This window comes from Sturnus vulgaris, chromosome 23, assembly GCF_052056855.1.
Source record: "Sturnus vulgaris isolate bStuVul1 chromosome 23, bStuVul1.hap1, whole genome shotgun sequence".
Lineage (NCBI taxonomy): Eukaryota > Metazoa > Chordata > Aves > Passeriformes > Sturnidae > Sturnus > Sturnus vulgaris.
The window spans coordinates 2,926,516-2,948,337 of NC_142265.1; the positions used below are offsets into that span (position 1 = coordinate 2,926,516).

At 52.9% G+C, this 21,822-nt stretch overlaps 1 protein-coding gene across 1 annotated transcript in view; it reads left to right on the forward strand.

Annotated features, from left to right (window-relative positions):
- ETS1 (ETS proto-oncogene 1, transcription factor) overlaps nucleotides 1-21,822 on the forward strand; it is a 46,635-nt gene that overhangs the window by 16,376 nt on the left and 8,437 nt on the right. The window contains exons 2-6 of the mRNA XM_088177781.1: nucleotides 6,173-6,292; nucleotides 6,796-6,996; nucleotides 10,191-10,268; nucleotides 11,282-11,527; nucleotides 15,386-15,646. Of these exons, the coding sequence (XP_088033907.1) occupies nucleotides 6,173-6,292; nucleotides 6,796-6,996; nucleotides 10,191-10,268; nucleotides 11,282-11,527; nucleotides 15,386-15,646 (906 nt within the window). The remainder of the gene's footprint in view (nucleotides 1-6,172; nucleotides 6,293-6,795; nucleotides 6,997-10,190; nucleotides 10,269-11,281; nucleotides 11,528-15,385; nucleotides 15,647-21,822) is intronic.

Sequence of the window (21,822 nt, forward strand, 5' to 3'; positions counted from 1 at the left end):
CCTCACCCTGAGCTGAACCTTCCCCTCCGGTGCTCCAAGGGCTGAGAGCCCAACCAGGGACAAAATGCCTTTATCTGCGTTTAGGGAGGACAGTGTTCAGGCCTGTTTACTGGGGGAAGAGCTGGCCCCCATGGCACACCACATCTCCCTAAGAAAACTGCTGAGGGCCGGAAAAAAGCCGGCTTTGTTGGGCTTTCTGCAGCGCTAAGCACTGTGGGCTTTCGGTTTCCTCTCTTGTTTTTCTCTTGAAGCCCAGCTTTCATCTCACAGTATTTATTTTTCACTGCTTGAAGGAGGAAAAAAAGACTTATTTTTCTTCTCTTTTTTCTTTCTTTTTTTTTTTTTTTTAAGAAATATATTTATTTTCAATTAAAATAGCAAATGTCTGCACCTTTTGTGCCATCCTTGCAGAGGGAAGCAGGGCCGATCTCTGGCAAGTTGCTGCAGGAAGGGGACCCAAATCTCCCCCTATCTGCTCTCATCCCATCCCCAAACAGCTCTTGCTGTGCTTATCCCTGCTCGCCATCCAGATTTCCTTCTGGCCCCTTGTTTCCAGCTTTCTCTCCCACTTTCCCTTTCCCCCCCTGGAATCTCGCTGCCCTTTGGGTCCGAGGAGCCCTAATTGGAACAGGCCGGCTCCTCTCCTGCTTCCTGCGTGGGAGTGAGAGGCAAGGCTTGTGAAAACAGTTCAAAAGTGCACACAAATTTTTGCCTAATCCTGCCTAAATAACAGGGGGCTCAGCCAGGGTTGTTTGCCCGGGTGTCCCAGCTCCAGGGAGGGGGTACCTGGGAAAGATGGAGCTGCTGAGGGGCTGGGGGTGCTGGGGGTGCTGGAAACCCGAGCTGGGGACACGGGGACCTGGTGGCTCCACGGGAGCGTGGGAAGGGTCTCAGCTCCCGGCCCCCCTCTCCTCAGCCTCCTGTGATCCTGAGAAAGGTTCTCAGCTGCTGAACCCTCCCAGCTGGGGGACGTTGGGAATTGTGTGCTCAGCTTCCCCCAGCTCCAGCTCTGGAAAGCTGGGACAGAGCAGGGAGCTGAGCTCGGGGTGGGCTTGGGGACCATGGACTCACTGTGGGACACGGGGAGAGGGTGGGAGAGTGAACCCCTGCCACCCCTGCAGAGCCTCTGGGAAACTCCTGCCCCATCTCCACCATCATCCAGCAGTGGGGGCACATCCTGGAGCGTGGGCAGCTCCAGGAGGATGGGATGGGGGCTCCAGGGGGATCTCAGCTGCCTCAGGGTTCAGGGGTTGAGGTTTCTGAGGGACACAGGCATGAATTCACGGAGCCTTTGGATGCGCAGTCCCTGCAAATGATCTTGTTTGAAACCAGTACCTTCCCCCCTAATTTAATAATGGAATCCTGGAGTGGTTTGGGCTGGAAGAGACCTTAAAGCTCATCCAATTCCACCCCCTACCATGGGCAGGGACAGCTCCCACTGTCCCGGGTTACTCCAAGCCCTGTCCAACCTGGCTTTGGACACTGCCAGGGATCCAGGGGCAGCCACAGCTTCTCTGAGCACCCTGTACCAGGGCCTGCCCACTCTCACAGGGAAGAATTTCCTCCTAAAATCTAAATCTAAATCTAAATCTAAATCTAAATCTAAATCTAAATCTAAATCTAAACCTAAATCTAACTCTCAATCTAACTCTCAATCTAACTCTCAATCTACTCTGTTTAATTTTAAAGCCTTTCCCTCTTGTCCCCATGCCTCTGCCAAGCCACACAAAGGTCTGGAATCTCCAGGACATCTGTGTGCTCCAGGCCTGGCAAGAGGAGGCTGAGGAGACCTCGGCTTCCTGTCCTTGGTGTCCATCCACCCATCCATCAGGGCAGGACAGGAGGTGCTGTGGGGTCAGGTGGCTCCACTCTGACCCTCCCCACATCCATTTCCAGCAGCTACTGGGTGAAACCCCACACAGGGACACACTGGGGCTCGGATGGAAAAAGGAGTGAGTGGCCGAGGGGAGCTTGGAGGAGTCACTGACCCCGAGTGGAAACTCGGCTGAAAAATGACTTTGCTCCCATCCTTCTGCTCGGAGTGTCCTTTTTTTTCCCCTGTCTCCATTTATTTTCCTTCTGCAATCAGCTTCAAATGGCTTTGGCGTGCAGAGGAGTTCTGTGCATTTGAAGGTCAAAATCCCTGAAGTTTGTAAATCCGAGTCTTTTAAAAAGATCAGATGTGTGGAAATAGTTTACACATGCAGGGCCTGGTGGGAGCAGAGTGGGAATTCTGCTGGGAGATGAACTTGGTGATCTTGTCCTCTTTGCTCCTGGTTTTCTCTCAGGCTCCACGTGCTCCTGGCTGGGGGGGTCTGGGCAGGTCCCCCTTGGCACAGAACCCATCCAAGGCACTGTCAGGGTGTTTTATCCTCTTCTCTCTCTGAAAACCCATCCCCAGGGATGCCAGGGAGCTGGAGGAGCCTGGTTTGGAGAAGCCCCCAGATCCCTCTCTGCTTAGGGAAGCTGCAGCCAGATAAAAGCTGTCCCCATGCAAGGCAAATTCTGCATCTCTGCTCTGCACATGCTGCAGCTGCTGCTGACAGAATTCTCCAGGGCGACTGCAACTCCTGGCACTGTTTAAGAATCAAACCATCACTCCGTGCCTGCTGTCCCAGGAGGGAAATCAAAGGCAGCTCTGTCGGTGCAGGACAAGGACACGGAATCCATGCAGCCCAGTGCACGTGGCCGCCGTGTCAGGGGAGCTTTGATGGGCTCGTAAAAACCAGCCCGAAATCCCGGCCTGGCCCCTGCTGCTGAGTTTGCTTTTGGGATTAAAGCCCCGGCATGGCATTCCTAAACTGGGTTTAGGTGGAACAGCTGGGCCTGGTGTGGCTCCTGCCCCAGCCCCAGCCCCAGCACGCAGCCCTGTGCTCTGTGGGCAGCACTAAAGGAGAGCTTTTATTGGTGCAAGGTTTGATTAAAATCTTGCAAACAGGTTTCAGATGGCACTGAAAGCTGATACCGGCACAGCTAAGCCGGGCTTGTTGCTTTTGTTCCTGAAATTCTGCTCAACTCTGACCTTTAGGCATCCCACACTGGAGGAGAAGGGCTGGAGGACATTGCCAGGGCTGGGTTTGCCTCCATGGGAAGGAATTTCCCTGTACCCAGCAAAGTTCATAGAGCTGTAGGATATTCCAGGTTGGAAGGGATTCACAGGGATCACTAAATCCGATTCCTGGCCCTGCACACAGCTGGGTGAAGCCCACCATGCTCCCTGCACATAAACCACCCAGTTTTTAAATAAATACTGATTTATTTAAATAAATTCAGTGCCTCCAGATGAGCAGAGGCAGAATTTAGGGTAAAAACTGTCCATCCACCCTTTCTTTCTCAAGCCACTCAGCCAAGCCTTGTCCCCAAACACATCTGCAGAGCTTCACACACACATTTGATTTTCCCTGGGTGAGTTTTTAGCTCTGGGACACCTCTGACCCAACCAAGGCTTCTGCAGGCTCAGGGCACTGGGGCTGCTTTGTCCTCAGCAGAAATTTGAACAAGTGCCTGTGACCTCGCAGGAAAAAAGCAGATGATGTTTCAGTCCTAAATCTGCCGAGCACAACACATTTTGCAGAAGCCTTGAAATGCACATTTGGGTTGATTTGGATGTTTAAATAGAAACTGTCCGTCCTCTGGCATTTTTAAAATTTTTTTTTTTATTTGGGAACAGACTGTTTGCTTCCCTGTGACCTCTCCCTGGGAATCACTTTTAAGTCTCCCCTGTTTTGACAGGTTGTTTGTGCAGAGCTCAGCATTCACCTTCCCAAACCGAAATCTTATCCTCCTGCTACTGAAAAATTGATTTGCTGGGTTTGTGCAAAGCCAACCCCACGGATCCTGCATGACCAAACAGCGGGATCAGGGATGGGCCCTTGCTCTTGCAGAGATAAAAATACCATTTTCCACCCTGCTCTTGGTGTCTGGCCTGAGGAGCTCACCTCCATACAGGTTTTCATGGGTGATTCCGTGTTCAAATTGGGGTTAGAGCCGTTTGCTCAGTCTCACTCTGACTCATCTCCCCAGCAAAGGCAGGAGCTGCTGCTGAGGCAGGGGAGGGAGCAGATTCCTGGGTGGTCCCTGTGACCACAGAGCAGGGAGAGCAGAGCATTCAAATGTAACTTGAGGATGAAGGGAAAGGGGCACTGAGCCACTTTCTCCAGTGTTATCTCAAGCAGCAGATGGAGAACAGAGATATCAACGGTGGCTGCTCATTTTCCGTGCCCTCTCCAGCCAAATCCAGTAAATAATGAAGTGTAATTTGCCAAACAGCCTTTGGATGTGGGATTTGCTTTCGAGGGTCCTGATCCTGCCACTGTGGAGGCAATCCTGGATTTGTGTTGTGTCCTGAGAGACTCCGTGTGGAGAATTCCACCCTTCCTACCTAAGCCAAGAGTCTGCAAATCATTTCTTGAGAGCCTTGGGGACTTGGCTGGAGGACATGCAGAGGGAAGGGGGAATTTTTGGATTGGGGTGAGAAGTGGGGACACAGAAGTTGCTCTGTTTGGCTTGGCAGTGGGATTGCATTGGCAGCATCCAGAGGATGATTTAGGGATGCTTTGCAGCATTGTCACCCTCACTCTGTGCTACAGAGCTGCATGTGGAGGTTTATCCATGGAATCACAGGATTGTTTAGGTTGGGAAAGTCTTCCAAGGTCATGGGCTCCAACCATTTCCCAGCACTGCCAGGCCACCACCAGCCCGTATCCCCAAGAGCCACATCCACACGTTTTTTAAACATTTCCAGGGATGATGACTCCACCACTGCCCTGGAATTGTGTTGCCCAACCCCCAGATTCCCACTTGGGAAAAAACACAGTGTTGGGTTGTTTGGGCTTTAAATGATGACTGGGGAGGAGTTGAGTGGAGCAGGAATTCCAGACTGGGGCAGACTGGGAAGCAGCTGGGCTGGCTGTTCCCAGTGCTGTGTCCATCCCTGACTCTGTGTTTTATCAGGAATACACCAACACTGCGTGGAACAAGCCCTCAGCAGCATTTTGCAGGTGTAAAAGTTTATTAAATCAGCAGCTTAACGATCTTGGAGTGATGGAAAACCACTAAGTTTCCACAAGACACAGAATTCTTTGATTTTCAGTGTCTGCGTCCAGATACTCATGAGAACACCAAAGACTGCCCGTGGTGTCATTTTTCCACTGAGTTTTCATGGAAATTTTCCACCAGGCTGCAGAGCTAAACCAACCTCAGGTGGAAGATTTCCATCTCTGCTGACCAAGTGCAGTTTTTGGGATGGTGGTTGTTCACAACTTTCCTTCTCCATCAAAGATGTTTTTCAGGAATACTGAAAGTACAGAGAAAAGAGTCACCAAACCTCTGTTCAGATATTTCACCTCAAATGGTTGCTTTTATTTGTGACACTCTTTGGCTTCAAAGATTCACCTCCTTCCAAATAGATTAGAAAAAAGATTAAAAAAAGGGGAAGGATTGGGTCAGGATTGAGTCCAGGCCTGGCTCTTGGCTTGGCCCTGCTGTCCCATGGGATGGCTGGCGCTGTCCATGACTCACCCGTGCTCTGGATGTGCATGACGTAACTCCAGGCTAATGTGGGATTTTCCAGCTCTTTGTTTCCCTTCCCCCCTCAAGTGGGGATTCTGCAGCTTCTCCATCCTGTCTCAGCCTGCTGTCAGCTCGCTTTTTCATGGAGTCACAGAATCATGGAATGGTTTGGGATGGAAGGGACCTTAAAGCCCATCCTGCCTTGGGCAGAGGCGCCTTCCACTGTCCCAGGTTGTTCCAACCTGGCTTTGGACCCTTCCAGGGATGGGGCAGCCACAGCTTCTCTGGGGAGCCTGTGCCAGGGGCCTCCTCACCCCCACAGGGAAGAATTTCTTAGGATAAAGAATTTTCTAGGATTCTTTAATTTTCTCCTTGCTTTTCTTGGGGCTGGGGTGACAGAGTGGTAATTCAGGGATGCTTTTCTCCCTCTTTCTTGCTCACCCTTTGCCTTCCTTGGTGCCTGGAGCTGCTGAGCCATTTCCCAGGCTCCAGACACACCTGGAATGCTGAAGCCCAGCAAGCTGATGGCTGGAAAGGCTGTGGTATCATATGCAGTAGCACATTCCAGAAGTGTAGGGACACCATGTGCACCTGGCTAGCATTCCCTGACATCCTTCCCAGTCCCGTTCCTCATGGCTGTGTTTCTCCATGCTTCTTTCAGACATGGAATGTGCAGATGTGCCTTTATTAACGCCCAGCAGCAAAGAAATGATGTCCCAGGCACTGAAGGCCACGTTCAGTGGCTTTGCCAAGGAGCAGCAGCGGCTGGGAATTCCCAAAGGTAAGACATGGCTTCCTGTGAACAGCCAGGTTCCCACAGGGGCTGTGTCCTCCTTCCAGGCTGCCCAGAATTCTCCCTGGCTGCCCTCTCCCCTGTTGGCTCTCCTCAGGTGGTATTGCCTTTTGAGTAGCACCTGAAGCTTCTTGGATGCTTCAGCTGGAAAAATGTGGGCAAGTCATCTCCACTAAACAGAGAAGCAGCAGGGACCCTTTATCAGGGGCTGGTGACAGAGAGAAAACAAGGAAAATGGAGAAATGGGTGAGAGAAAGGGGGTCAGAGAAGTGAAGGGATTTTTAGAAATCCCCAACAGATCCAAAGCTCGTTCCTTGGATGAATGTGGCCACATTAAGGCTGACCCAGACTGGGAATAGTGTTCCTCACACCCAGCGGGCTGCCAGTGTCCATGGAGGAGGCTGTGCTAGTGCAGGGCAGCTGGAGCATGCTCTGTGTGCTGTTTTCCTGGGAAAACTGCCTGTGGATGCTCAGTGCTGATCCCTCTGCAGACCCCCAGCAGTGGACGGAGACGCACGTGCGGGACTGGGTGATGTGGGCAGTGAACGAGTTCAGCCTGAAGGAAGTGGATTTCCAGAAGTTCTGCATGAATGGAGCTGCCCTCTGTGCCCTGGGCAAGGAGTGCTTCCTGGAGCTGGCACCTGACTTTGTGGGAGATATCCTTTGGGAACATCTGGAGATCCTGCAGAAAGGTGAGTCCTGGAGGCTCCTGGCTGAACAATTCACAGCATCCTGGGTTTGGGGCTTTCCATCGACCAGGAGGTGTTCACCTTGAGCTTTAATCCCAGGAAAAAACATCTTCCAAAGCCCAGCTTTTCAGCAGCATTCCAAATGGGCATCCCAATGGCAGTGGGCAGGCAAATCCTGGCAGTGCCTCAAAGAGGCAGAGTGTTCGTGCCAGCTGCTTGGCAGGGATCCCCAGTGGGCAGGGACCTGCCTGCCTGGAATCCATGGTGGGATTTTCCAGAGCATTTTTCTTCAGCCTATTCAGCTCCTGTTGTGAATTTTACTATTTCCTCCACTGGAACTGGGTACAGGAACACAGCCAAAATCCTACCCGAATTTCCCAGTGGTGATTGGAAGCTGCTCTGCTTTGTTCCATGTCCCAAAACCAGGTGTTTCATGTCCCCAAAACCAGCATTTCTGGGAGTAGAAGCCATCTGTGCCATTCCCTGCATGTCAGCATCCAAGGGCTTTAATTTTCAGTGACTGGGGGCACACACTTTGATTTAGGGTGTTGATTTTCTGTGTCTGGATGCACAGGAGCACTGGGATAGTTTCTAAGAAGCAGGTGAGGAGCTGAACACCTCTACCTGAGCCACAAGCAGGAGCTGCAGCACACCTGGGCTCTTTTTCTGGGCTCCTTTCTCTGCAGAGCTATTTGCTTTCCTGGAATGTCCCCTGTGCTGTCCTACTGACCCTGGTGGCAGGAAGGGGAGGGGGAGCCCAGTTATTCCTTCCAGGAAACCATTGACAAATGGATGTTAATTGCCCATTACTAATTTTACTGCTACCTGTGGTTTGCAGAAGGTAAACATGGGCTCTGGGCAGGCCAGGCTGTTTTCCTGCTCATGGGCTCTAAATTTGTCCCTTTTGTTTTGCATATTTTTCAAGGATTGCTTGGATCAACACCAAGCAGTTTAACCAAACAAAGCCAAAACTTGTGGTCAGCCCAATTTCTCCTTGCAATGAGCCATTGCTTGCACCTTCTCACAGCCCTTCTTCCTTGCTGTCCCTGCCCATGGTTGGGAATAGGTGGTCTGTCTTTTCCAACCCAATCCATCCTAGGATTCTGTAATTCTGTGATTTTTTTGGGCTGTGCCCACTGGAGAGGGTGGGATGTGCTGCAGGTACTGCCTGAGGCACCAGGGCTGGGTTTGCACCTCCTTCCTGCAGATTCCCCACACATGGAGCTGGACTCGCAGCAGTAAATTTATGGCAGAGCAGGAATCATAATTCCAGACAGCACTGACACATGTGGGTGTTCAAACACTGCAGTATTGATGGTACAAAGGCCTGCGATAGGGAGGAGTTTTTCAAAGAAGCTGAAAATCTTTGTGCCTGCTGCAACTCTTCTTCTGAAAGGCTGAAAATGAATAAAGCTGAATTTCTGTATCTTCACACTGTTGGTGTTGCCCTGGGAGCCAAGAAATCTCCTTTCCCTGTTTGTTTTCACTGGTGACTTTGTCACTTCTGCACAGGCAGGGTCCTTGCTCCTCTGGTGGGCTCTGAACACATTTCCAGTGAGGTATTTGGTGAATAACAAAGAGATTTCAAGAAATAACCAGCCAGGAACTTTATGTTCCCTGTAAGTCCTGGGGCTCATCTCCAACCCTGGCCAGATCTGGGCTGTGCTGGTGCTGTACAGAGCTGTCCCTGACACAGAATTGTCCCTGTCTCTGCCCTCACAGGAGGAGCTGGGGGTCTCCATGTGGGAAGAGATCCAGGTGTCTCCAGGCTCAGCCAGGGCTCCAGCTTGTCTCTCCATCTTCCCCACCATCATCTCTGGGGGTGTTGGTGCTGGGAGTAGTTCTTAGCCCCGAAATGCCTGGCTTTACCTGTGCTGCTGGCCCAGGGTCATGCTGGGCCAGGCTGTGACCCCCTGTCCCCTGTGAGCACTGTGTGACTCACGTACCACAGGCTGCTCAGGGTTTAAAAACAGCTTATGGGCACCTTTTCCCTGCATGGATTTGGGTATTTTCAGGCTTATTTTTCCATAATTCTTCCTAAAATAACCTCCTCAGTTACCAGCAGTCAGCAGTGCCCTGCACTTGACTCTGTGCACAGCCAAAGGTTCTTCCCTGCTCTGTGGTCACCCCCTGCCCCTTGGCAGGCACTGTGGAGAGAGGAACAGAGCATTTCTCATTAGTCCTCTGTGTTTGCACAACCCCTCCTTTTGTTAGGGATTATTTTCCAGCCTGCAGTCCCCAGGAGAGAGGCCCAAATTTAGGCCCCTCAAAGGCAAACGTGCATTATCTGTGCTCAGCTTCTCCAGGGGCTCAGCAGAAACAAACGCAGCCCAGAGCTGTCTGGGGGCTGTGGTTAAAGGAAAGAAAATCTCCCATCCCAGCATTCCTGCCCAGAATGCCACGCTGGAATGAGCCAGGTGTTCATGGAAAAACTGCTGAGGGCAGGGGCAGGGTGGCTTTTATTTGGCAAAGCAGATCCAGCACAGCCCAGGAGGAGCAAAGTGCTTGGGAAAAGCCACGGGGAGCAGGGAACCCATGCTTTGATGTGCTCCATGCTCTTCCCCAGTGAGTTATGCCTATGGAAAGATGAAATTTGGCATTTGGACAATATATACGTGGAGGAGTCTGTGTCAGGACAGTGAGACAAAGTGGTTTTGAACATGGAATGTTCTGCATCAGATGCTGCACAGGCTGGGAATTCACCCAGATTGGGGGTTAGAGGAGCTGGGTTTGGGATGGGTTACCCACTCCCTTATACACACCTACTGCTGCTCTAAAAATAGGGCTTTTCCAGGAAAACAACTGTCCTTTGTGGGGAGTTTTTGCAGGAGCTCACACATGGAAGTGTGCTCAGCAACCCCCAGGAGAAAGAGAGGTGACAAAGCCTGAGGCAAGCAAGGAAATGATGCAGCTGGGAGCACTCCTGGAGGCCCGACTGAGAAAGCTGTTGCTGTTTGGGTTGGGTTGGTTTTGTTTAAGTTCAGCCATACCTGCAGCAGCAATTCCCCAAGGACCCCACGTGCCCCAGGTTTCTGTGGGATTTCAGCTCTGAATTCATTTCTGTTGCTCAGAACGTCCCAGTTTAACCCAGGGACGAGATTTTGGGAAGTTCAGGGCTGTCCATTGTGTCACAGCAAGTCTTGCACAGCTCCGTGTGCCTTTGGACTGGTGACATTTCCTTCCTTTGCTCTTTGCAGAAGAGGTGAAACCGTACCCAGCAAACGGAGTGAGCACCACATACCCCGAGTCCCGCTACACCTCAGACTACTTCATTAGTAAGTCTCAATTAGCAGTGTCAATTATCACCATTATCATGCCTGGAAGCACCTTTGAGCAGTTATCACAGCAGCACTGCACCATGCAGAGGGTGATGTGGTTTTTCCAAGGGTTAAGGGTTGATTTGGAAGCCTTTTTGGTACTTTTTGGTGGCTGCCTTGTATGCCAAAATCTGATTTTTTCAAGCACTGTTTGTTTGAAGCTGTAGCTCAGCAGACTTTGAAAGCAGCCTCAGCACACCTGAGTACTGGGAATTGTAAAAAGCTGTTTAAAAAGGGAGAGAATGGCGAGAGAAGGCTTAATTCTGGATTATCAGCTAGGAAAAGGATGAGTCTCCACTGCACTCCTGCACTTCCCATTGCCATTGCTTTGGAGATTTTCTTTAAGGGCCTTGGAGATCTGGGACATATTTCATAAAAGTCTAACTGATCTGAAGAGGGGAGATTTAGATGAGGTGTGAGGGAGAAATCCTTCACTGTGAGGGTGGGGAGGCCCTGCACAGGCTGCCCAGAGAGGCTCTGGACATTCCATCCCTGGGAGTGTCCCAGGCCAGGTTGGACAGGGCTTGGAGCAACCTGGGATAGTGGAAGGTGTCCCTGCCCGTGGCAGGGGTGGGATTGGATGAGCTTTAAGTTCCTTTCCAATCCAAAACATTCTGGGATTCCATAATTCTGTGGATTGGGATTCCAGCTCTGGCACTGAGGAGGGATGGCTGTTGGAAGGGACTTACCTTTCCCAATCAGCAATGAAACATTTTTGCCCTGTTGCTCCTTTGCTGAGATTCCACTCCCCAGGATTTTCCAGCTTTTTCCCTCTGGCAGCTCCCCTGGGAGGAGTTTGGGGCAGTGCACACTGAGGATGGTTGGGGGTGTCTTATTTTGCTGAATTGCTGCATTTTTTAGACGCCATCTCTGGAACCCTTACCCAAAGCAGTGCCCAAGGGGGGGGTTGGGGCTGCTCTGGTTCCTTGGGGCTGGTTTTGGGCGGGGTTTGACTCGCGTTGTGCCCCCAGGTTATGGCATCGAGCACGCCCAGTGCGTGCCCCCCTCCGAGTTCTCCGAGCCCAGCTTCATCACCGAGTCCTACCAGACCCTGCACCCCATCAGCTCGGAGGAGCTGCTGTCCCTCAAGTACGAGAGCGATTATCCCTCGGTGCTGCTGCGGGAGCCGCCGCAGGACTCGCTGCAGACTGACTACTTCTCCATCAAGCAGGAGGTGGTGACGCCGGACAACATGTGCATGGGCCGTGCCAGCCGAGGTAAAGCTGGACTTAAACTTGGGCCTGGCTTGGGTTCCTGCTGTTCTCACCTTCCCTCCCATGGGAGTGGCTCTGGGGACACCAAGGCCACCAGGGAACTGCGCAGTGCTGTACTGGTTTGAAAGCAAAACCAGTAAGAGACTCCAAGTCAGAAATACAATTGAATGGGGGGGGGGGGGAGGGGGAATATGTACAATAGTACAAAAGAAAAGCACTGCCAGAGTCAGAATACAACCTGACACCCCACTGGTTAAGGTGGTGGCAGCAGATGGAGTGTTCTGGTTGAAGCAGTGATCCTGTAGAAAGGTCTGGTAGCTCTTATCCTCTGGGATCCAGTGGGAAAAGGCTGCTCTGCTGTTCCAAATCTCACCTTTGATCTGGGTAGGAAATGCTTGGCTCCTGCCCCTGGGTGGAGCATCTCCCAATGGGATGATGGAATTTTATCAGCCCTGCCCTGGGACTGCATGGCCATGAACAGGAGAGATCTCCTGGAGGGAGGATGGGCTGTGGGCAAGATAAAGAACACTGCAACAGCTGGGTGAACAGCTGGCCCATTAGCAGAGGAGATCTCCCTCCAGAGGTAAAGATCACTGCCCCAGCTGTTTTTAAGAGATGGTGATAGAATACAGATTTCTGGGCCTATCTTTACATTGTAACCTAGGACAAGGCCAACACAGCCCTCTCCCAACACCTGCTGCTTTCCCTGGTGGCTTTGAGCCCTCCCTGCCCTTCTCTCCTCTCCTCTGCTGCCTGTTTGTACATCACCTGTTTCTGGTGCTGTGCTTTGATGTCGAACCTGAGTGAAATTAAACTGAGCTTTCATTTTATCAGGGAGGACAAACTGCTGGGTGCTTGTAGAAATCCCATTTTTAGGAGTCCAGGCAAAGCCCCACAAATTCTTCACAAGTTCTTATCCAGAATTGCTGTTCAAGGCTCTGAAGTGTTTTGCACTCTGTGATCCAAAGTCTTTATCCATTATGTCCAGGGATTTGATGGCTGCTTGTTTGAAATATTCTGCTGTAGCCAATTCCTGAGCTTTGTTACGAGGTGTCAGGGGCTGAGGCAGCAGCAGAGCTAAGGACCCCCCAAATGCTCCTCTCCAAAGAGTTTTAGGTACATGATTCCTGTTTGAGACGGTGGGATTTAAACACCTGAACACTCTGGAGGATCTGAGCCCAAATCCCTTCCAATTAATGTTATGAGATTGGCAACACATGGGGTCCAATGTCTGATTGCTTTGTGATCACATCAGTGATGCCACGCTGGTGATGGGGCTCTGTCTCCATTCAAAGCAGAAAGTTTAATCCACAGAGCTCAAAGTCCCTCACAAGTGGGATCATTATCTCTGGATTCCAGGTAGGGAACCTGAGGCACAGGGAAGAGATTGGCCTGCCTGCATCCCCCTGAATGGAATCCAGGTGTCCTCGGGCCAGAATTCATTACAGTGACGTGTTGCTGTGAGGCAGGTTTGATGTGAGGCAGTTAAATCCATTTATCCAGAGAGCTCAGGATGAGCTGCTTTCTGAAAGCCAGAGCTGCTTTTCAGGGCTGCATTGCACATTCAGCTCATTTGAACTTTCCCACTCTTTTCCCAAGCTGGGAGAGCTAATTACACAGAAGTTGCTATTTGTGTTATTGCCTCTCCTTCTGAGAGAGGTGACCTGAGCCAGAAGGGCAGCAGGGTTTTAACTTCGGGTAAACTTCTCTTTTTGGGGTTGTTTTTCTGCCTAAATTTCAGCAGTGCCTTTCCCTTTTCTTCAACACAGGTGATTTCATCATTCTCACAGTGCAATGGCTCAGGAAGGCTTTTGCAACTGTACCTCGAGCCTGTTCTCAGTGGCAAACCTAAAAATGGTTTCAAGGGAGGGAAGAGAGAGCCCCGGATGGTGCTGTTAGCAAAGACTTGAACACAGATTGCAAGGGGCTGTGCTCACACCAGTGCTGCATTTCAGCCATGGAAGGGCCCCTGGGGGACACAAATCCTCCCAGGGGCAGGGGAAAGCCTTAATATAAAGCAGAGCCTGGTTAATTTATATTTATGTCCCTCTTTACCTTGCACTGTCTTACAAGGTTAGTCTGACACAAAGTCAAGCCCTTCAGCATCACCTCAGGGTGAAGGTTTTCCAGCCAGTCACCTTCTGTGGGGCCTTTAGGAGGAAATTTTGGGGTCCCATGGGAGTTGTTTCTCTCTGCCCTGTCAGCAAAGGAGGCTGGTTGAGAAGTGGAGCTGCCAAACCCATTTAAGCTTCTCCTGAGTAAGTGCAGGGCATGATTGTTCCAGCTAGGTGGAATTCAGGTGAATTTTCAATGGATTGACACAAATCACATCTCTGTCAGATTTTAATTCCTTTTCTAAATGAGCCTGTGCTGCAGGACTGCTCAGGGAATTGGTTATGCCAATTAATGTACACAGAGCAGCGTTGTGCTCCTCTTAGCAGGATTCAGGGAAGGATTGGAGTGTGAAATCCTAAAAAAACTAAAAGGAAATAGAAAAGAGTTTGAAACAGGGCTGTCCCAGCAGGATGAAGCCAATGGATCCCAGCTCCCAATGATTCCAGGCCAGCAATCAGGGCAGGGCCTGCAGTAGTTGAGTCTTTTCACAGCAAGTGCTTTTCAAACTACAACACAACAAATATTTGGGGGCGTGTGCCAGCGCCCTTCCACGTTCCCCATCCCCTGGGATTTGCTCTCTGGGCCCAGGCTGAGGGTAGCTCTGCCAATGGAAATTTCTCCAGGAGCTCTTGCACAATCCCAGCAGCTGTTTTTAGCCGGGTTTGGGAAATTAGTGAACTTGAATGATCCTGTTACGCTCGTAGCTTGTCAGGAAAGATGTTGAGCAATCGGCAGAGCAGGGAGATCAGAGGCAGCAATTGCAGTTTGTTCTTTGGGTCCTTTTTTAGCTCTGTTTCAGTACAGAGGCTGCACGGGCTGGCTCTGGGGGGTGTAAATCAGCACTGCTGAGGATTTGGCCTCTCATGTTCTGGCTTCGACTAAAAATACCCCAGAGAGTGACTTTGACACAAACCAGCTGTGCTCACCTTACCAGGGCTGGAAAGAGCTGTTGGAGCTCTCAGCCATTGGCTCAGCTCCTCCAGCAAACCTGCTGCTGGTTAGGGATTTGGGGCTGGCTGGAACAGATGGCAGCAAAAGGCTGCTGTGGAGATTGGGAAGAAACATCAAAATTAAAGGAGCTGGGTGTGCCTGAGCAGTGTTTGAATAGGGCTGGCAGATGTAATGGGGGATTTATTGGAGACCTCCAATATCCTTCAGCAGCAAGAGAATCACAGAAATCAAAGAATCATAGGAAAGTTGGACTTGGGAGGGACCTTAAAGTTGGTTCCACCTCCAGCCATATGCAGGGACACCTCCCTGCCCAGGTTGATCCAAGCCCTGTCCAACCTGGCCTTGGACACTCCCAGGGATCCAGGGGCAGCCACAGCTTCTCTGGACACCCTGTGCAGGGCCTCACCATTCTCTGAAGAAAGAGGAGTGTCCATGTTTAGGCTCCTGAGCTCAGTCTTGAGTATCTAAAGTGAATTACATCTCTGACATTGCCTTTTGGAAATGAGAGACCATTTCCAGTCTTGGGTAGAGAGGCCAGATTTGGGGTTTTCCCCTCTCTCTCTCTGCCTGAAGTTTTCCAGGGCTTGGCCCTGCTCTGAATGGCAAAGTTAAAAGTATTGGAGATCTGGCTGTGCTTACTTTGGAGCTGGGATGTAAAGGAACAGCATCAGTTCCCCTGTGCATGCACAGTGCACAGGTGAAGCATCCTGTGCCGGCCAGGTGAAACACCCTGTGTTGGCCAGGTGAAGCATCCTGAGCTGGCCAGGCCCGTCTCACCTGCTGTGCCTCCCCCAGGTAAGCTGGGAGGCCAGGACTCCTTCGAGAGCATAGAGAGCTACGACAGCTGTGACCGCCTGACGCAGTCCTGGAGCAGCCAGTCGTCCTTCCAGAGCCTGCAGCGCGTCCCCTCCTACGACAGCTTCGACTCTGAGGACTACCCTGCCACCCTGCCCAGCCACAAGCCCAAGGGCACCTTCAAGGACTATGTGAGGGACCGGGCCGACATGAACAAGGACAAGCCTGTCATCCCTGCTGCTGCCCTGGCTGGCTACACAGGTAGGGCACGATCCTGGGGAACCCCTCTGTGCCCCCCAGCACCTCGGGGAGCACCCCCCCATGCCAGGGCAGAGCCTCGGGGCACTCTGGGCTGCCCAGCTGGGTGTGGCTGGTGTGAGGGAGGGTTTTGGGGTGTCTCTGCGGCCAGGGCTGCATCTCCTTCAAGCGTGGGCATCCCACACATTCCACACCTCAAGGGGGATGTGGCACCTGGCTGAGCACGGGGCACTCAGTGCCTTGTTCTCCATTTGGCCCTGGCTGGCTATGGCAGGAGCTGGGTCTGGTTTGGTTCCTGGTGCTGCAGAGCCCCCAGCCCCCTGTGCTGGTGACTGGTGGCCTCTTGGTTGTGGTTTCCCCCCGGGGCAGGAGCAGTCTCGCTGGGGACAGATCCTCTCCCCACTGTGCTCCACACCTTGGTGTGAGGCAGGGATGGAGCTCTGCCAGAGCCATCCCAAACATTTTCCATTCCCTGCGCTGAGAGAGATGAGAAGGTGATAGGCCATGGAAACTCTGGCTCTTTATGACAGCCCTTCAGCAATCTGGCATCTCCAAGGAGAGAAACTTGGTGGGATGGGACTTCCAGCTAAAGCTGAGCTAATCCTTTCCAGCCCTTCTGTGCCATGGCTTTTCCCTGTGCTATGAGGAAACCTCTGGGGCAGCCTCCTGCCTGCTCCCCTGGCTGTGCACATTCAGATCTGGGCTGCCCCGGCTGGGAGCAGCTGGTGGAAAGAGTTGGTGCTGATAAAGATCATCACCAGGCTCAGAGCAGATCCTGGGGTGTGACTGTCCCTGAGTGTCCTCCCACGCACGGCTCATCTCGGGGCTGACACCGAGCCCATGTGAGGGTGGGGAGAGGTGCAGCAGGGAGGAAAGGTGGGGAGATAATTTTAGGAGTGTAAAAAAGGAAGTGGCTTGTTGCTACAGCTTTAGTTAGAAAGAGCTCAGCCCTGCCTGCTGAATGAGACTCTACCAAGTCCATACAAAATATGAGTGTGCTCTGTATTCCTGAATGGATTGGGGTTGGGGACCTGCTGGAAGGGAGAGCAGGGACTGTGACCTGGGGCTCATTCTCTGCTGTGCCATGGAAATCGATGTTCCTGAGAAAAGAGACCACTGAGCACAAGTTGCTCTTTTTATTCCTATTTTTATTCCTACTTTCTCCTGACAATGCCTTTCCCTACGGCACCTGGAAGTGCTCTGGTTGTGCAGGAGCCTGGGATCTATTTGACCAGCTGGGGAAACCGAGGCTCCGAGGTGCTGGCAAAATCAGGAGCATTCTTTTCCAAGCTGGATATTTCCCTCCACATTTGCTGTAGCTCATAGAGAAGAGTGCGAAGGAACCACTCCCAGAGAGAACTGAGGGGCTGAAGTCAGCAGCTGGGTCCTGTTTTTATATTTAATATTCCTGTTTTTCCAAGGAATATTAGCACCCCAAAGGCTGTCCTTGGAGCAGTGCCTTCAGGAAGGGGAGACTTGGGTTCGTGCACTGCCAGAGCACAATTCCAATTGCTTTGCTCTGTGTAACATTTTCCCTCACCTCATTTCCAACCCCTCTTGGAGCTGGGAAGAGAATCCCTTGGCCCAGGCACTTTGGTGGGATCAATAAGTGGCAATGCCTGACTTTTTATTTATTTTCTCATTGCTTCATTTGAGAAGCTTTAAATGTGGAGAGGAAAATCTGGAATCACTGGGAAATGCTCGAGCTGGAGCTCTGTTTGCCTGTTCCATAGGCTGCTGAGCAATATTCAGTGCTCAAGGCAGCAGAGCCAGCTTTTGCTATTGGGAAAGCTCCCTGGACAGGTGATCCTGGCAGGCAGTGACTCCAGAGATGTCCTCTAAGCCATTTGAAAGCCCCTGGACCTTCAGCACTGGGTTTTCCAAGCAAAGGGAGCTGGAGCTGGGTTGCAGTGAGAGCAGGTGCTGGGGAGAGCGAGTAGAATGTGTTGGGTTCCCAACTGGAGGAGCACTGAGTACTCTGCACTCTCTGGGTTTGTGTAAGTGTGAAAAACCCTGCTCAGGCTGCCCTGAGAAATGCTGGAGGACTGGCCCAGGCCAGCTGAGCTCAGCGTGGGGACTCAGGCAGAGCTCAGGCCTTTTTGTGCTTTACTCTCACTTTACTCAGAGGAGGAAGTGCTGTCTGGCGGCCAGAGCAGAGGAACTCGGAGTCTGGGCTCTGCCTGTGGCTCTGCCGAGGAGGTGGAGCCTCCCAAGGAGCAGAGCAGGGCTCTGCCAGGCCAGGAGCCCAGAACACCAAGACCTTGGGGTTCAATTTCCAACCTGAGGGCACACCCAGCAGCCAGCTCGTGGTGGCCCCGCTGGCCTTGCAGGATGAAGAGACACATCACATCCCTCATGCCCAGAGCTTTGTGTGCTGCCTGTAAGGACCTGACAGTCTTGTGCAGGTTCTGCTAGCAGGCCCTGTTTCCGTGGTGCCCAGGGAGGTGGCCCCAGCACATCTCTGATGCTATCTGCCCCAGAGGCGCGTTTTGAGGTGAGAAGGTGCATTTTGGCGGAAGCTCCGTTTGCGTTTGATGCGTTCTTCACCCAGCTCTGAGCAGCCTTTCAGAGCTGCCTTATCTGCCCCCACATCTTGACCTATTTTAACAAGTTGCCATGGTTGCTTACACAGAGGTTGATGCAATTTTCTTATCTTTTTTTTCGAAGGAGAAATGTAATTGCTCAGGAGTTGGTGAACTTCAGTTTCCATTGCTGCAGGGAGGGCCAGCCCTGAACCCCTGGGTTTGGAGCTCGCTCAAAACTTGGCCAGCTTGAATTTGACCTGAGTGAGCAGTTGTGCCAGGGGAGGTTTAGGTTGGATATCAGGAAAAGGTTCTGCTTCCCCCAGAGGGTTCAGGCACTGCCCAGGGTCCCCAGGGAATGGGCACAGCCCCGAGGCTGCCAGAGCTCCAGTAGGGGTTGGACAGGAATACTCAGGGTGGGATTGTTGGGGTGTCTGTACAGAGACAGGGGTTGGACTGGATGATCCTGGTGGATCTCCAGCTCAGGAGATTCTCTGATTCTGAGGTTCCACACTAAGCCAGATTTTATTTTCTTTGCCATGACACAGAGTACATCCGTGAAATCCAGGCAAGGGATGGCTCAGGATGTGTGTTCACTGCTAAACCTCAGGCTGGCTCAGCTGAGCTCAGTCTAAGCTCCCTGGTTCAGCAGCAGAGCCGTGTTTGGTGTGAGTGGGCAGAGATCCCTCCAATGTCTGAGCCCAGCTGGGCTGAAGCAAGCTGTGCTTTCCCCGGGGCTGTGCCATAGCTGGATCCTGCAGCCTCTGATGATTCCCATGGCCACCAGCATCCTGCAGAAGCCCTGGCACCACGTGGATAAACTCAGCTGGATGTTTGTGCTCTGTGTTGGTGTTTGCAGCCCGTGCACAGGAGGCTCAGACCTTGCTGTTTCGCCGTGGCTGTTCAGCACTGAGCTGGTTTTGGGCTCCCTTGAGCAGCAGTGTGGTTTGGCAGCCAATTTCTGGCGTTTGTTTTCTCTGTGGTGGGCAGGACTGACACCCTGGGGCTTTCCATCCACCAGAGCTGCTGCTCCACATCACTGAGCACACAGCAGGGCCATCCCCTCGTGTTCCAGAGGAGAGGGGAGGAGAGAGGGATGGGAGAGGTGAGGTGAGTGCACACCAAGCCCTGATCCTGCAGATGCAAGGCTGGGGTTGTATGGATGCTGCTGAACCCTTTAAAACCTGTCCCAGCACTTAAAGAGTTAATGTCCCTTCCAGCTGATGCCACCAGTGACCTGAGTGTCCCTCTCAGAGCATCCTCGTTATCCTGCTGGGCATTAGGAATTCGAGAGGCAGTGCAGGAACAGTCTCCTTCACAGATCTTATCCCACCCAGAGCACTCTGTGCACCGAGCTGGAGCTGCCCAGGCCAGACCTCGCCCTGCCCCTCGCTATCAGCACCCACAGGGCTGTGCCATGGGGCCCAGATGTGCCTCTCAGCCCCTGTGCAGTGTGTCAGCTGGCTGTGCTGCAGAGCCTGAAGCCTCCCCAGCCTCTGTTTGTGAGCGATGCTTATCTGTGACCCAGCAGTGAAAGCACAGCTGCTGTTTTGCAAGAAAGTCAAGGCGGTGCCAAGGAAAGTGGGTCTCTTTCAGGACAGCTCAGGTGCTGCTGCCCCTCCCCCTAGATCTGTGCTGCTGCTCTGAAACCTCCACAGGCGAGAACCCCCCTGTGCTGTGGTCATCAGCACCCAAAAATCTGCCAGCAGCTGCCTTGCTGTCCCTTTCCCTGCTGTACTCCCGTGGTCTGGCTGTTCTTGCCCTCCCCAGCCTGTGCAGCAGCATCCCTGGAAGCAGCAGCATCCTTTCTGCACTGCTGGAGCACAGTGTCCCTGTGGGCATCTGCGGCCATGGCACAGCAGTTCGGGACTGCAGGCACCCCCCTCCTGTGCCCAGCAGCTCCTCTGGCCCTGCTGGGATGCAGGGATGCTGTTATTATCCTGCTCCTCCTGCCCTTCACCTGCCCTTGCAGGTGGCTTCAGGGTGACTCCCCCAGCAGCTCCTGCCCACTTTTACCTCAGTGCCCTTCTGGTCGCCCCAGGGTGGGACCAGGGCTGGTTCAGTGGCTCCTGCCCCACCTGCCAGACGTGCAAACGAGAGCAAACCCAGCCCCATGCGCTGCTGCCCAACCGTGGCAGGGCTCGGCTCTCCCCAGGGCTCCTCCAGCCCGGGGCAGGTGGTGGTGGGGCAGCAGCTCTGCCTGTGTCTCCTCCAGACACCCAGCTGGTGTTGCATCCCACCTCTGGGGGATGTGGAGCTCACAAAACCCCTGGAGCTTTGCCAGGTGCCTCTGGAGGCAGCCCCTGAGCTCAGGCACAGGGTGGGGTTCTTGTGGTTGTCCCGTGCAGGACCAGGAGCTGGAGTGGATGATCTGTGTGGGTCTCTTCCCACTCATGAGATTGTGTGACACTGATTCTATCAGGCCTCCCAACACCCCCTTCCTGAGAGCAGAGGAGCTGCAGCACAGGAGCAGCTCAGGTCTGGAGTGGCCCCTGGCTGCTCTCCTCTCTAATCATGGCCATGTTGCTCCCGAAGGAAGGGGCTCCTGGCTCCTTTCCTGCTTTTTCACACCTGTTCTTTGGAGATGCCTCCATCCAAGCTCCATCGCTTTGCAGTGCCCGATGCTGCACTAGCCTGGCCATGGGCTGGGGAGGAGTTGTGGGAACTGGTGTGACAAAGGAGTGAGGGGATCAGCACTCCCAACACTTTGGGGGATTTGGGGACCGTGGTGCCATCGAATGGGGTGGGCAGGATGGGCAGGTGAGGCAGGGGCTGTTTTGGAGACGTTGCCAGGGCCGATTGTTTTGTGGGGTTGGAACCACAAACCGCAGAGTGCCAAGCAAAGGTGCCCTGCTGGGGGGTTGGTAGGTGGGGTTTTTTTTGTCTTCTTGTCTTGTTTGAACCAAGGGAAACAAAACAGAGGCCGTTGGGAGGGGTGGGTGTGTAAAACCATCCCAAGAGAGATGACGGGGCTGGGGTTGTGCCACCGTCACCACGCCACTGGAACGGCCCCATCCGGCAGGGTTTGGTGTCCCAGGGGCTGGGAAGGAGGTGGGGACTGTCCTGACCAAGGAAGGTGGCACCAAATCCTTGGCTCTGGGGACACCATCAGGGCCTGGTGCTGAGGAAGCCGTGCTTGGGCAGCGGTTCCCAGTTCCCACAATTCCCACTCACCCAGCTCCAGAGGAATATTTTCCCCCTGACGCCGCAGCATTCCTGTGGTGTGACAGTCCCTGCTGAAGGACCCTGTTCAGTGCCACCAAGGACAGACAGGGCCCCTATTGTGGGCGCTATTTTTAGCAGCCCCATGGGTGCAGGAGGTCATGGCAGGGTGGGAGGAGACCCCCACCCCTCTGAGTTCTCCCCTTGTCTTTTGTGGAGCTGCCCCAAATGCTCAGCCAGGGCTGGGTCTGCTCTGGGAAGCCCCTGGATGTGTGCAGAGGGAGCAGTGCCATAAAAGCTGCCTTGTGTCCCTCACACTTTACCCAGTCCAGGCTGTGGGAACAGGTGGTTTTTTGGGGATAACCAAGGCAGCAGATCCCATGTGGCCTTGGAACAGCCTGGCTGTGTGTGCTTGTACCATGGAGTGATCCCAACCTGGCATCCTGATGGGGATTTCCAGCCCTGGCTGGGATGAGGGAAAGGGTTGGAGCAGAA